Source organism: Lycium ferocissimum, chromosome 6 (assembly GCF_029784015.1).
Source record: "Lycium ferocissimum isolate CSIRO_LF1 chromosome 6, AGI_CSIRO_Lferr_CH_V1, whole genome shotgun sequence".
NCBI lineage: Eukaryota > Viridiplantae > Streptophyta > Magnoliopsida > Solanales > Solanaceae > Lycium > Lycium ferocissimum.
In genome coordinates this window covers 54,287,792-54,300,955 of record NC_081347.1, presented here as the reverse complement: position 1 = coordinate 54,300,955, position 13,164 = coordinate 54,287,792, and the positions used below count along the sequence as shown (strand labels likewise).

The following is a 13,164-nucleotide window of genomic DNA, read 5'->3' as shown; positions in this document are numbered from 1 at the left end:
ATTATCTTCTTCTTTTACTATCTCCCTTAGCACTTTCTACCAATTTGTTTTATTGGCTAAGGTTGCGAAACATTTTGATGTAGAGACTAATTTCAATGCATCATTACAATATTTTTATAATATTTAATTCTGAAATTTCTTCTCTACACAGTAACAGTAAGAATAAGCTAGCTAAAGCGAAGAAGTTCCAATCAATTAAAGAATTCTATTCGACTTCTTTCTAATCATTATTCGTGAACTATTCCATTTAATTACACAATTAAAGTTCACGCAATCAGAAGAAAGCTTTTAATGTTTTGGAAAAATCAGTAGTTCTGAAAATCTGTGCTCTGATAGCACATGTAAGGATTTTTATAATTCTAGACTGCGTTCATAAACAATCTATATAAAATTCTTTCTATAATTTCAGAAACGTGGAACTATATGATTTTCACATACACTTACAATATTCGTAATTACAGTCAGAAAAACATACCTGAATCAACCATAATATTTCTTGAGTTTAGAGTGGAAGGTTCTTCTTTCTTGTTCTTCTTCAGAAGATGAATTCCTTTCGCTTTTCCTTTGCTTTATAAAAATTCTAATGCAAAAGTGTTGTATTCAATTGGCAGAGAGAGATGACCCTTTTATAAAAAAGTTTTTTTTTTTTTTTTTTGAATGGTTCTATCAAAGTGAGGGGTGTGTAGTTTTAATATTATTAGGGAACTTCTCATATCTAATTAGGATTTTAACATAACAATTAAATTATTAAACCAAGCAAATAGCCACGTGGGCCATAACTTACATTCTCCCACTTGACACACATTCTTAAAGGTTTAATAAATATTTCAATCATCATGTGCACAGTAATGATAAATCAAACATCATTCATTGTTATTAAGTAAATCAACTAATATGAGCCATGGCGGTCAATTGCACACCCCAAAAACTCCTTTGTATCAAGGAGCTCCTTTTTGTGATTATATTAAAGTTTTAGTTCTTCTTTTTTTTTTTTTTTTTTTTTTTGAAGTTTTGATTAACTGGATCCATATTTTTTATTTGGCATAATTAAATTCTAATTAAAAAATGTAAAAAACACTTTATACGAAAGAAACATTAATATCAGTAAAAAGTATGAAAAACTAATAAAAGATTGAAAAATAAAACCTCTCATGAGATGGATTACTTGATTTTAAAATAACTTATAGCTCTTTCAAAATCCACAATCCTTGAAAACCTGAGAAAGAAATAAAAGAATACACAATTTATATTGTTTAATATACTTTGAGTCCCCCCCCACCCCTCTAAATAGTGTCTGATCAATTGATTTTGAACCCATAGAGAACAAAGATTGAAGATTTAAGTTGGAGATTGAAGAATAAAAATCAAAGGGAGCGTTGGATGAGAAACGTTTTGTATTTGATAAGTGGCGAGTGTTGAGAAAAAATTATAATGTTAAATATAAAGTATAATAATTTATGAGAGCATAGATGTAAGAGCTATATTTTTTGTCCGAACTAACGTGGTCCCAAAAATATTACTTTTATGGAGTAGTACTTTCCATTTTTCTCTCACCAAACACTTCTCATTCCCTTCTAAATGGTCATCTATGAGCTAGTTTTCTTTCTTTTTCGCTAATGTACTAGTACTATATTTTTGTATAGTACTTATTATTAAAAAAAGAACAGTACAAATATGCATATATTTATTAAAAAAAATATGGTGCCTCCATAATTATGGGGTCTTAAGCAATTGTCTTACTTGTCTAGAGGACAAGCCACTCCTATAGTTGGTATCAGAGCAAGAAATATAGACTATACTGGCAAGATGAAGTTGACACTTGGTTTGTTCATGGATGGCATCAAACCACGACAGTGGATTATCCTGCATTTTTCAATTTCAACATTTCATTTCCTTGTTTTTTATTTCCGTTTCAAGGCTGGCCCAAGGGTAAGGCAGCCCAAGCAACTGCTTTAGGCCTCGTCATTATGGGGGCCCCAAAATTTCCTTGTAAGTAGTACATGTTAGTTCAAAATAATAAAAAAATAAAATAAAAAATAAAGTACAATTTTCATAAAAATTGAAAAGTGAAAGTATTTTTGGGAATCTTTCCCATAAATTGGCTTTTTTCCTTCATTTATGCACCATCACCATTGTCAGGCCCACATTATTTTTACTTTTACTTTTATATTTCACTTTGGCCTTTCTTCATTCTCCAGATTTCAAGTCTTGTTTTTCATTGAAAAAAAAAAAAAAGTCAATTGTCAATTCTTTTATTTTTCTCAAATTCTAGTGTTGCATCAACAGTACTCAAGCAGTGAAAATAATATCAAGTTTTATATTTGCCGAACTAGGTTTGATTGTTCTATATTTTATTATTTTGCATTTAAAATTTGTTATTATTTATATTTTTTTCTTCATAGTATATATTATCTTTTTAGTTATCTTTTAAATTTTAAATATGCCATCTAGAAAGTATGAATCCGTATATTTAAAACTCAAAAAAAAAAAAAAAAAGATTGAAACTTGAATACAATCTCAAAATGGAACTCTTGATAAATTTTAATAATCAATAAAATTCTACAATCGAAAAATTATGGGAGAGTTTATTGTAGATGCGCAAATTGGTGATATAGTTAAGTTAGACAATAAAATAAAATCCAAGTAGAAGAAGTTGATGAGAAAACGACGGATACCTTCAAGAAAATCAACGGATGAACTATATTATCAATCGAAAACGAACCATTAGAAGAAATCGATTATAAACAAATTATTGTAATAATTTTGCATCTCAAAAACCTAGAAAAATTAATTTCAAATAAATTAATATATGAATTTTTTTTTCTCTCACCAAAAAACTTAAGGCCTCTCGTTAAAGTTTTACTTTAGGCCACAAATGTCATTGAGCCGCCCCTATTCAGTTTTACTGCATGGTGGAACTGTCTTCCAAATGCAACTTCTTATTTTTTGTTTTGTTTGTTACATTGTAAGACTTGATTTGATTTTATATATTTGCCACTAATCATTGATTAGTGATTTTGAAAGAAAAAAAAAATAACTATCTTTTCTTGATTTGATTTATACCTAGTCTAGACACCGCGTGTAATTCTTTTAACGAGTATATACAACCGAGTTAAATATGAGCTAAATAATTTTATTCCTATTCTCTTAATTAGCGGAAAAAAGAAGTCCAAAATTTTTAGATGGGAATGAAAGGTTTCTTTAGATTAAAATTTGAGATTTTTTTTTTAAAATCATTTCTAGTGCACTTAAGTTCACATGATTTTGTTAATAATGTTATAAATTTTTGTACAAGGATATATATCCTTCAAGTTGACATGAAATACATATGCAACACACTTATAAAGTGACTAGGTAGTTCAATGGTTGGTAAATCGTTTTCAAGAAAAGTATGTGTTTGACCCTCCTAAAAAATGCTTGAGGCAGATGATTGCTATTGCTCATTGTTACAGTTCATATTATCTTATCTTCTGTTTCTATTTGCATGTTTTAGTTTGTTGCAAACTGGGCAGCATTTCCTAAATGGAAAAAGATAAAAATTGCCTTTAATGTATTAAAAATAGCACAAAAATGTCCTCCTTCCACCATTTATATTCATATTGAGCACCACGTTTTTTTACCTGCTCATTTATTAACTCAGTCCGTTTTGACTTGTCCAATTCACCCACAGAAAATTTAAGCTGATATGTAACTGGAATTGACCCATGAGAAATCTTGTCATGGGTACTTAAACAAATTATAAAAAATAAATAAACAAAATTAAAACTTGATAAGAATTGGACGGGTTGTGTTATGATCCATTTCAGCCCAAAGTAACTTTATTGACACATCCATTTAACTCAACTAATTTTGACCCCCCAAATTCAGTTCAACACTTCAACCTGCCCACTTGACACCCTTAATTTAAGTAAAAGCATTGAGCTATGCAGATGGCCACAGGAGCACGGAAAAAAAAAAATAGCAGCCACACAATACAATATGTTCAACAACCATTTTTTTTACCCTCCCCTAAGAGCTTTCCCTTTTTGCTCCCCTAGTGACTCGAATCTATAATCTTCGATTGGACATGGAGGTGCTTACCATCTGAGCCACCCTCATATTCAACAGCCACTAACTTTATGGCTTGTGCCCTTTTGGTTTCCTAAATTAACTATATGGCAACTATCTTTCGCTCCTATTTTGCTGTCACATCTTAAGATTATCCCATGCATTTTTCCTACAGTAAGGATTGACTACCATTTGTAATCGCTTTCAGAGCAAAAACGCAATTATACTTCTCCCTTCAGAAGCTACCAAAGCAATGATACAAGATTTTCAAATTCATGGATAAATTCAGTATGTAATCCAAGACAAAATTGGAGCTGCTATGTATCTGGTAGTAATATATATATATATATGCCATGGTTTAAAACTGGCATCTAGTTTCAGTCATAGACTCATAGTAATACATTAGAACCCTTTCTTCAGACTAACTAGCAAATTTGAGTGATATTTGACTTATAACTAGAATTTGGTTGTTTTGTTTATAAGCCAATGCTGCTCAAACCTTTAACTATTACATACGGCCAAAAGGATTTGACTAAAAGCTAGAGAACGAATTTTTTTTAAATGTTTATGGCACACACACAAAAAAGAGGGGAAAACATTTTTACAGAACAGATAAAAACAGACTTAACTGAAGGCAAACCTTGGACTTCCATACAGAATTCATGTGGATTCAGATTCAAAAGGGTTAAATTGATGAATGGGACAACATAAAACTAGTAAAATTGCAGCTATGGTGCAGATTCAAAATTTATCGTGTCATAGCAATACACAAGCAACTCAATGGAATATAATTTGTGCAGATGGTCTTTCAATTTAACCTACACCCCCCTCATTGAAAGGGAATAGAAAATTGGAAGCTTCTGGAGCACCACACAGATGCAACATTGAGATCGAAAAAGCGGACGGGAGTAAAACTAGAAGGGTGATTTACAAGATGGCATTGGAAGTGGATGGTCATGAACTTTTGACTTCGCTTGCCCCTTGGCTAAAAGTTCAAGTTTAACTCGTTGACTTTTGACATGTTTGCCATGGGAAGAGCTGGGGTCAAAAGTTCAAAACCGCACATTTCCAAGGTCATTGGGTGTAATTTCCAGAAACTGAAACCATGAAAAAGGAACATGCGGATAGCAATCTTTCAATCAATCTCTCAATTATGCATAAACAAACCAAACTACCTGAATCACAATGCTCATACAACTAACATAGAATAAGGATATCTAATTAACAAGCAACCGATAGCAATGAGAGGCGACATAGAAAATGTGGAAAAGTCACAAGAACTGCTCAGATAGCTCCTAGGATATCCTTCACTTCAATTTATTCCCCAGCTGGTTTCCACTAGTACAAAACTTCAACTCTATATATTTCAGATCTATTTTCTTGCACTACGACAGAAGAGGTTTTTAGTGGCAATTGAGTAATTGCCATTAATTTGTCGTCTAAGTTAAGCGACACCGGCAATTAAATTTCTGCTGGTAATGAGTTAACGACCAGAGGAAATGGTCGGCAGTAAAAATTGAAAGCTGAAAGCAACTTTTATTATTTTCTTCACTGCTCTCTAAGTTTCAAATTAGGGCAAATTATATCAAATTGAAAGCTGAAAGCAACTTACTGTTCTTCAAATTAGGGCAAATTACATCTCTCATTTTCATTGACATCTGAAATAAATATAGAAATTGTGATGTTTTCGATATGAATGTAGATAACTAAATTTAGCCATTGTAATCTGGATTTTATGTATTTTCTTTCAGAATGGATTGTGAAAAAATTTCACCTTTGGCTGAAATTAAAGAACTATTAGTACTAATAAAGTGTGCAACTCCTATTTTGCATGCAACGTGTTTGATGAAATGACTGAGAGAAAACTCAATAAAAAAAGACAGAGTAACAGAAGAGGGACATACCTTTTTGTCAATAAACAAAGACCATCGCAATGGATTGTGAAAAATATTCACCTTGGCTGAAATGAAAGCACCAATACCAACAAATTGAGCAACCCTTGATTTGCATGCAAGGTGTTCGATGAAATGACTGAGAGAGAAATCAATCGTAATTTCTAGTTTATACTTGTCCCCCCTTTTTCGTCAATGAAGCTATCTTGCTAGTTTATACTTGTTCCACTCATTTCATTTTTAATTGCTTTCAGATTGTCCCAACGCAGTCACTTCTAAGTGTTGTAAATGGGATTCTTGATGAAAGCGTTGAGCGGAAGAATGGGTAGATACCTTAAATTACATACGTTGAGTCGTGGAATTTCTGTTCTATATGAATAAATTATATGGTCTAACATTAGTTGGATATCTAAATATGTCAGCGTGTAGCATTCCTATTGAGAAAAGTGGTGCAAGAAATAGCTACAGATAGCTACCAAAACAGATGTTTTTGCATTTGGAGTAGTTCTTCTCAGAACTAATAACTAGCAAATGTGCACTCATTCGTGAAAATGGGGATCCAAACAAGATGAAATCATTCATCTCAATCGTAAGTCATATATTTAGCAGAGATATCTCGAAGAATGAAACACAACCATATGAATGACTATCTGAGAAAATTGACACTATTTTAGAACATGATGAAATAGGAAAATGCTTATAGGAAAAGAACCAAAAACAAGAAAAAGTGAAATGTATGCATATATTAGAGCATGGATGTCAGGAGATCACTTTCTTGATTGTTGCAACTTAAATTTTTATAAGGCCTATGTTTATCTCATTATAGTTAGTCTTTCATTAACCAGATAAGCTCTTATTATTGATGCTGGTATCGTGGTCTGACCTTTAGTTTTGAATGTCACATGACTTTGGTCTTAAATTTGTGATCAATATTTACAGAAAATGCCCTTGCTCAGCAATCATGTACTTTACGAAATCAGTTGGAGATATCACTTAAAGACAATGCTTCATTATTTCTGAAAATTGGTAAGGCGTCTAATCACAATCTGCAGAAATATAGAAATGATTTGTTGGGATCAATTAATATTTCTAATATAGTTTTCTGCAGCCAGAGAAGACAAGTTGACTGCCTACAATAGGTCAGTGGTGAACAACTTCCAAACTGATTTTGCGAAGCAACTTGATTTTCTTTCCAACTCAGTAGCAACATCAGTGTATCGGCAAAATGAATACATCCAGTGTGTTGAGAAGTTCTGTCACAACTTTCTTGAATCACATGATAAGTTGACAACCATATTCCAGTGGTTGACATTCCTTCTTTTATTTCCTTTATTATAAGCTTTCTAGTTGTTTGGATTGCTTTGCTACTGATAGTGGGATTCACACTGTTAATTTCCTTATTTGTTGCAGGAACAATCAAGAGCAGAAACAGAAAAGCTTTTTACTGAATTGACTACCTTGATCTCCAATCACATGGATCGACAAAAAGAGATGGTTCGATTCTACTCTCATGGTGGTTGGTGGTATCTCTTCCTTTGGATTTCTTATCTATAGTTTTCTTCTGATTTTTACAAAGAAATATCAATTGAGTATCTTTGCTAAGTTCAGGTGGATTTTCACACTGTCAAAAATCTTATAAGTTTTAATGTTACCTTTTTTAAAAAAAAAAAAAAAAAACACCTTATAAGTTTTCTACAAACAAGTGATAAGTTCTTATAAGTTTTTTCAAGTGCTCTAAGAATTTAAAGTTTCAGCTGTGCGTTTAAGCATCACATAATTTTTATTTGTAGACATGTTTATGAACTTGATTTCATCAAATTCGTAAATGTTTACGAGCCAACTGGATCAATGCCAATTTGGTCTTGAAGGAATAGATTGTCAACTGAGTTTGTGTAGTGTGTTCAAAACCTTGATAGGTCTGTGAAACTCAACATTAAATGTGATCATTAATGCGACAAGTTATTGGACTACCCTGCTCCTTCTTTTACCATGTAGGAAAACTGTCATTATGTTTTGACACTATATTTCAACCTGGTAAAACTGGAGGTCAATAAGAAACCATTGAAAGCAAGGTTGTATTGAAGCTTGACCATCTGATGCACATGTCTATATAATCTGACTTTGCCAAAACTCCTTTTCTTAATTTTAACTACTGATGGATCTTTAGAAGGATGTAAGCGCAGATAAAGTGATCGCAAAGGGCCTTCCTGCTTCTCCTGCGGCAGCAGTGGGACATGTTGTGTTCAGCGCTGAAGATGCTGAAGCATGGCATGCTCAAGGGAAGAGTGCTATTTTGGTATTTCCTGACCTTAACCTTTATCTAATTAAGGTGATAGCTATGCTACCACACTGTCGTATCTTTGTTTAAATGAATTATCCTTTATTTATATTGTTCTCATGGATGAGGGGAGGCTATCGGAATGGGTTTGTTGGGAGGTAACTACAAACCTAGATATTGTTTATTGAAATCTTTTCATCAACCATTTATTGGATGTTGGTTGGAAATCTTGGAAACAACATCCACAACATTCTTTCTTTGTGCAATTAACAGTTTCTCTATTCTTGAATTTGAACTTTTCCGGCATGGCATATAAAGGAGAGAACTGAAACAAGTCCAGAAGATGTTGGAGGCATGCATGCTGCTGCTGGGATCTTAACCGCACGAGGTGGCATGACATTTCATGCAGCCGTTGTATCCCATGGTTGGGGTAAATGTTGTGTGTCCGGGTGTGCTAAAATTCGTGTCAATTAGTCGGAAAACGTACTGCTATAACTACTCAAACTGAAACACACCTGTTGAAATCAAGGAACTTGGAAGAAATCATTTGACCAGTTTAATGCAGGTTCTCATAATTGAAGACAAAGTGATTCATGAAGGAGATTGGCTTTCATTGAACGGATCAACAGGTGACGTAATCTTGGGAAAGCAGCCACTAGCACCTCCAGCTATGAGTGGTGATTTGGAGATCTTCATGTCTTGGGATGATAAGATCAGGCGCATCAAGGTGCCGCTGGATATACAGTAGTATTATGTTGCATAAGTAACTACGATATTTTTAACTGATCATGAATATGTTGCCAACGTATTAGGTTATGGAAAATGCTGACACAGCAGAAGATGCACTAGCAGCAAGAAATAATGGTGCTGAAGGGAATGGTCTATGCCGGACAGAGCACATGGTACTTTTTTCTTCTTTTACTATGTATACTGTCTTGTTGTAAAATTTTGCAAAATGAAGGGGAATAATAATCAGTACCGTCTCAAGAGAAGTCTCATATCTTTTATTTATGCAACAACAACATACCCAATGGAATCCCACAATGTGGGGTTTGGGGAGGGTAGAGTGTACGCAAACTTTACCCCCACCTTGAAAGGTACATCTTTTATTTATGAAATTCATTAATTATTCGATGTGAATTGATGTATATCTCTCTTTCAGTTCTTTGCATCAGATGAAAGAATAAAAGCTGTGAGAAGGATGATAATGGTAGCTACTACTGAGCAGAGGAAGGAAGCGCTCGACTCGTTGTTGCCTTACCAGAGATCTGACTTTGAGGGCATTTTTCGTGCAATGAATGGTAACTTTAGTAGCAACTAATATTAACATCTAATATACACCAAGTTGTGCAACTTTTCTTGTTAGTGTTCTTTTTGCGGTAGATGTGATTAACCAACTCATGATTCAGGTTTTAGAGTAAAATTCATTTGTTCTTTTATGGTTGATTCATTTCTTCTTTTATGGCTGACTGTTTCTGTCTGAATTGCTACGTTGTAGGACGATTCAAGAACAAGAGTTTATTGCCATTAATTATTTATTGCTATAAGTTTTTAAAACTTTTTTTTTTAATCTACTTCCTCTATCAGATAAACCTAAAAGGGTCTTGCATCTATTTTTATCACAGGGATGCCACAAAGTCCAGAATACCGTCAACAGTTGCAAGACATGATGTAAGTCTGGTCCAATTGTCTTTCAAGTGCATATTTTGTTCCATGCCGAAATGCATTGGCTTGTATTATTATTTACTTTCTGTTCGATAATCCTATTCTTATCAGTAACCCAACCACCACTGAGTTTTACCATAAGCACTTTCACAAAGGTTGTTTGATAGAAATTAACTAATGTCGTTCTATAACTGGATTGACTAATGGCACTTGTCTTCACCATACTATAGAGTTTTATTGCTAGTTTTGAACTGAAGAGACAGTTTTTGCACCCTTCTTTCATACAAACAGGACATCTGCCACTCGAGGAAAATAAATGCTTAGGGTGTTGCAAGGCTATAGGGTGAACGATCGTCGAACAAATGAGAGCTGAAACAAAGCAATTTTCACAAATGCAGGAAATGCTGCAGCAAGTTAGAGGGAAGATGAAAGAACTGCGGGCTTCTCGCCAAGAATATCACATTGAGGGGAGCAGAAGATCATAACTAAACCAACCACTAAGCTGTTTGCCATAGTTTCTGTAGGGAGAATACAAATAGTGGCTCGATTTCCTTGTTTCTCCGTTGCTGGACGCATTCTTTCTGTTTTGATAATGATAATCATACTTGATGATTGCTAGAGGATCAAAAAGTGGTTCTTGTTCGAAGTGAATGAAGTAGTTTTGAGTTTGATAATTCTTCCAGTAATGACCATATTGCTCTTATGAGTTTTATTTTGAATTTAATGCTATAAAAGAATGCTTGGGTATATATGCAGATTAAGGTGAACTCATGACCAATTTTAGCTGCCATAATCAGTGCCACAAAACATATCATCTTTACTGGCAATTGTTACGGGTTTTTTGGCAATAACAAAAGCCGCAAAATATGTTGAATAGAACATTTCTAGGGTAGTTTTACTGGCAATAATAATTGCCACTAAATAAATGCTGTTATAAGTAATTAGTTTTAGCGGCAATTATACGAGTCTTCACCAGCATTTGGTATAAATGCCGCTATAGGCTTTAGCGATTTTGGATTCAATGGCATTTAATCAATTGCCAGTAAATGTTAAAGCGGCAACAAATATTGCCGTTAAAAGAAAATTTTATTGTCACTAAAAGCCTCTTTTGGTGTAGTGTTGTATTTTTAGATCTACTTGTCAAGTGAAAAATGTAACATATTGTCAATTAAAAAACATGCCACTTGCTGGTGAGGGCAACACTATTTGCCTTGGAATATCTGATTGCAGAAGGACCTGCAGGGTGACATTAATTTCAATTACATGTGAAGAGGCAGCCTCGGTCATTTAAGACACATTAAAATATGCACACGCTCAACATTATGAGGATACAAAGAAGGTTTAGTCGCATATGTTCAACCAAGATGATAAACATTTTTTTAACAGTTAATATCAATACGCGGAAGTGTAATTTGTGGTTTGTGAGGTGTTCGTTTATTTTTAGCAGAATGTTTTGCCAAACTTAGCCTTCACATTACTATTATATATAAGACAGGATCTCAAAGTTTTGTAGTCCTCAAATGAAAATTTTTGTCCATTTTATCCCTAATTGAAGCTTTAATTGCATTATAAGTTTTCATCCATTTTAGTAAATTTGAATAATTTTATGGGTTTCTTAAATGCGACAAGGAGTGATGATGTGGATTTGAGTGATAGTGACACCACAAAAGATCTATTTATTCAACCAAGTTTAAAATTAATCCAAAAATTATTGTCTTTCTTTTTTCTGGAAATGATTATTAAATTTGTTTCAACGTATTGTTTTCCCTATGAAATTTATTATAGACAAGTAAACAAGTTATCGTGACATTCCCTTTCTACCTAAGTACTTAATTATAAAAACTAAAATTATTTTTCATAGATAACTAAAAATGTTTAAAACATTAAGTAAAAAAATACAGTTAAGCCCTCTGAATAATAACAAGAGCGGGTTGCTCAGATAGAAGCACCCACTTTCAACCCGAAGGTTGTGGGTTCGAGTCACCAAGGGACTAAAAGGAGAAGAGCTCCTGGGGGAGGGGTAAAAAAATTTTTTTTAAAAAGTTATCAGAATTATAATAATTAAATAATTCAAAATGAGAGTGATCATTTCACATTTTTGAATATTGAATTTTTACAAAAGATAATATAATCAATGTTTTGTATAATTTAGGACAAGTGGTTAGTTAAACGTATACTGAAAGTACATCGTTTAAGAAATTACAATATAGATTTCTTTAAAAAATAAATTAAATTAAGAAAAAATAAAAAAATACATCATTTATTAACATGCATTTTTTAAGGACAAGGAAAGATTAGAGTAAGAAAAATAAATTACTCCATTACCTTTTCAATTCCTTTCGCTGTTTCAAGCCTTTTAATTATTTAATTTTAAATGTTTATTTGAAAAATCTAATATAGTTTGGTAAAAATTTTGATTTAATACGGGCCAAATGCTACTAGTGTTTGTATATATGCAAAGTCTGTCTTTTCCATGGATCAACCTAAATCAGTAGAAAGAAATCACGATCTTTTCAACTGTTTTAACTTGTAGATCTGCTGGCAAAAGCATTTAGATGATTTTACAGCAAAAGGCTCGGTGACAGTAGAAGAATCTATCTTGCTTTATCCACAAATATTGTACATCACATGGATAAATGAATGAAGTTGAACTGTTCTCAAACTCTATTAAGACTACACGGGACAATCTATTTTCAAACAAGAAAAATAAATAGAGAAAGTGAAAGTTCAGCTCTCTAAGATGGACATCAGCTCTCTAAGATGGACAATTTTTATGTCATTAATAACAAACAGTTAAGTCCAAAAATCTACTGGCATAACACCAAGAACTGTGTTAACTTTTGTATGTTGACTGCTAAGGTGAGTGAAATGTTATATGATTAGCTCCAGGATCTTGATTGCTGATCGCAGAAATTACTAAGAAGTGCCAAAATATATTCTGTTTTGCTCTGGCACAACTAGCATTAAAATTGCATTAGTCAACTAACATTTGCAAGCTTCCTTCATGGGCTCAAGTTACGCCAAACTGATGAAGAATATACGGAAGGGCATTTTGTCTGACTTAGAGACTTTAATTTAGCCGTGTACTTTCGACAGTACTGTTAGTATAAATACTTTCCCGTAGTACCAAATAATTCACGGATAATTGATAAGTATATATGAAATACAGAGGTTACCAGTAAATTCCTAACGTTAATTATATGGGGCAGTTCAAATACTTCTCCAGTTAATTCCTAACCGAAATAGATCACTTCTGTGATAATAAGATAGCCCAGAATTACC

The 13,164-nt window shown here is 33.1% G+C and overlaps 1 protein-coding gene across 9 annotated transcripts; it reads left to right on the top strand.

Annotated features, from left to right (window-relative positions):
• The first annotated feature begins 5,110 nt into the window (after positions 1-5,110).
• Positions 5,111-10,629, top strand: LOC132059824 (pyruvate, phosphate dikinase, chloroplastic-like). 9 transcript variants are annotated; one of them, XM_059452612.1, is made up of 12 exons: positions 5,775-6,096; positions 6,194-6,264; positions 6,362-6,528; positions 6,879-6,965; positions 7,038-7,243; positions 7,350-7,433; positions 8,536-8,700; positions 8,783-8,944; positions 9,030-9,119; positions 9,380-9,518; positions 9,843-9,888; positions 10,281-10,629. In XM_059452612.1, the coding sequence occupies exons 8-12, from the start codon at positions 8,888-8,890 to the stop codon at positions 10,309-10,311; spliced, it is 363 nt and encodes a 120-aa protein (XP_059308595.1). In that variant the 5' UTR covers positions 5,775-6,096; positions 6,194-6,264; positions 6,362-6,528; positions 6,879-6,965; positions 7,038-7,243; positions 7,350-7,433; positions 8,536-8,700; positions 8,783-8,887; the 3' UTR covers positions 10,312-10,629. The 9 variants fall into 9 exon arrangements, with proteins under 9 accessions (XP_059308594.1, XP_059308595.1, XP_059308593.1 ...); XM_059452611.1 differs by lacking the exons at positions 5,775-6,096; positions 6,194-6,264; positions 6,362-6,528 and adding an exon at positions 5,111-5,388 and having other exon boundaries at positions 7,048-7,243; positions 7,350-8,235; XM_059452610.1 differs by lacking the exons at positions 5,775-6,096; positions 6,194-6,264 and having other exon boundaries at positions 6,324-6,528; positions 7,350-8,235.
• The last annotated feature ends 2,535 nt before the right edge of the window (positions 10,630-13,164 follow it).

Excerpts from the sequence above, each read along its gene's own strand:
- LOC132059824 (XM_059452611.1), top strand. The coding sequence starts at position 8,888 with ATGAGTGGTGATTTGGAGATCTTCATGTCTTGGGATGATAAGATCAGG. Across the intron at positions 8,945-9,029 it reads ATAAGATCAGGCGCATCAAG|GTTATGGAAAATGCTGACAC; the intron begins GTGCCGCTGGAT and ends CCAACGTATTAG. Across the intron at positions 9,889-10,280 it reads CAACAGTTGCAAGACATGAT|GAAATGCTGCAGCAAGTTAG; the intron begins GTAAGTCTGGTC and ends TCACAAATGCAG.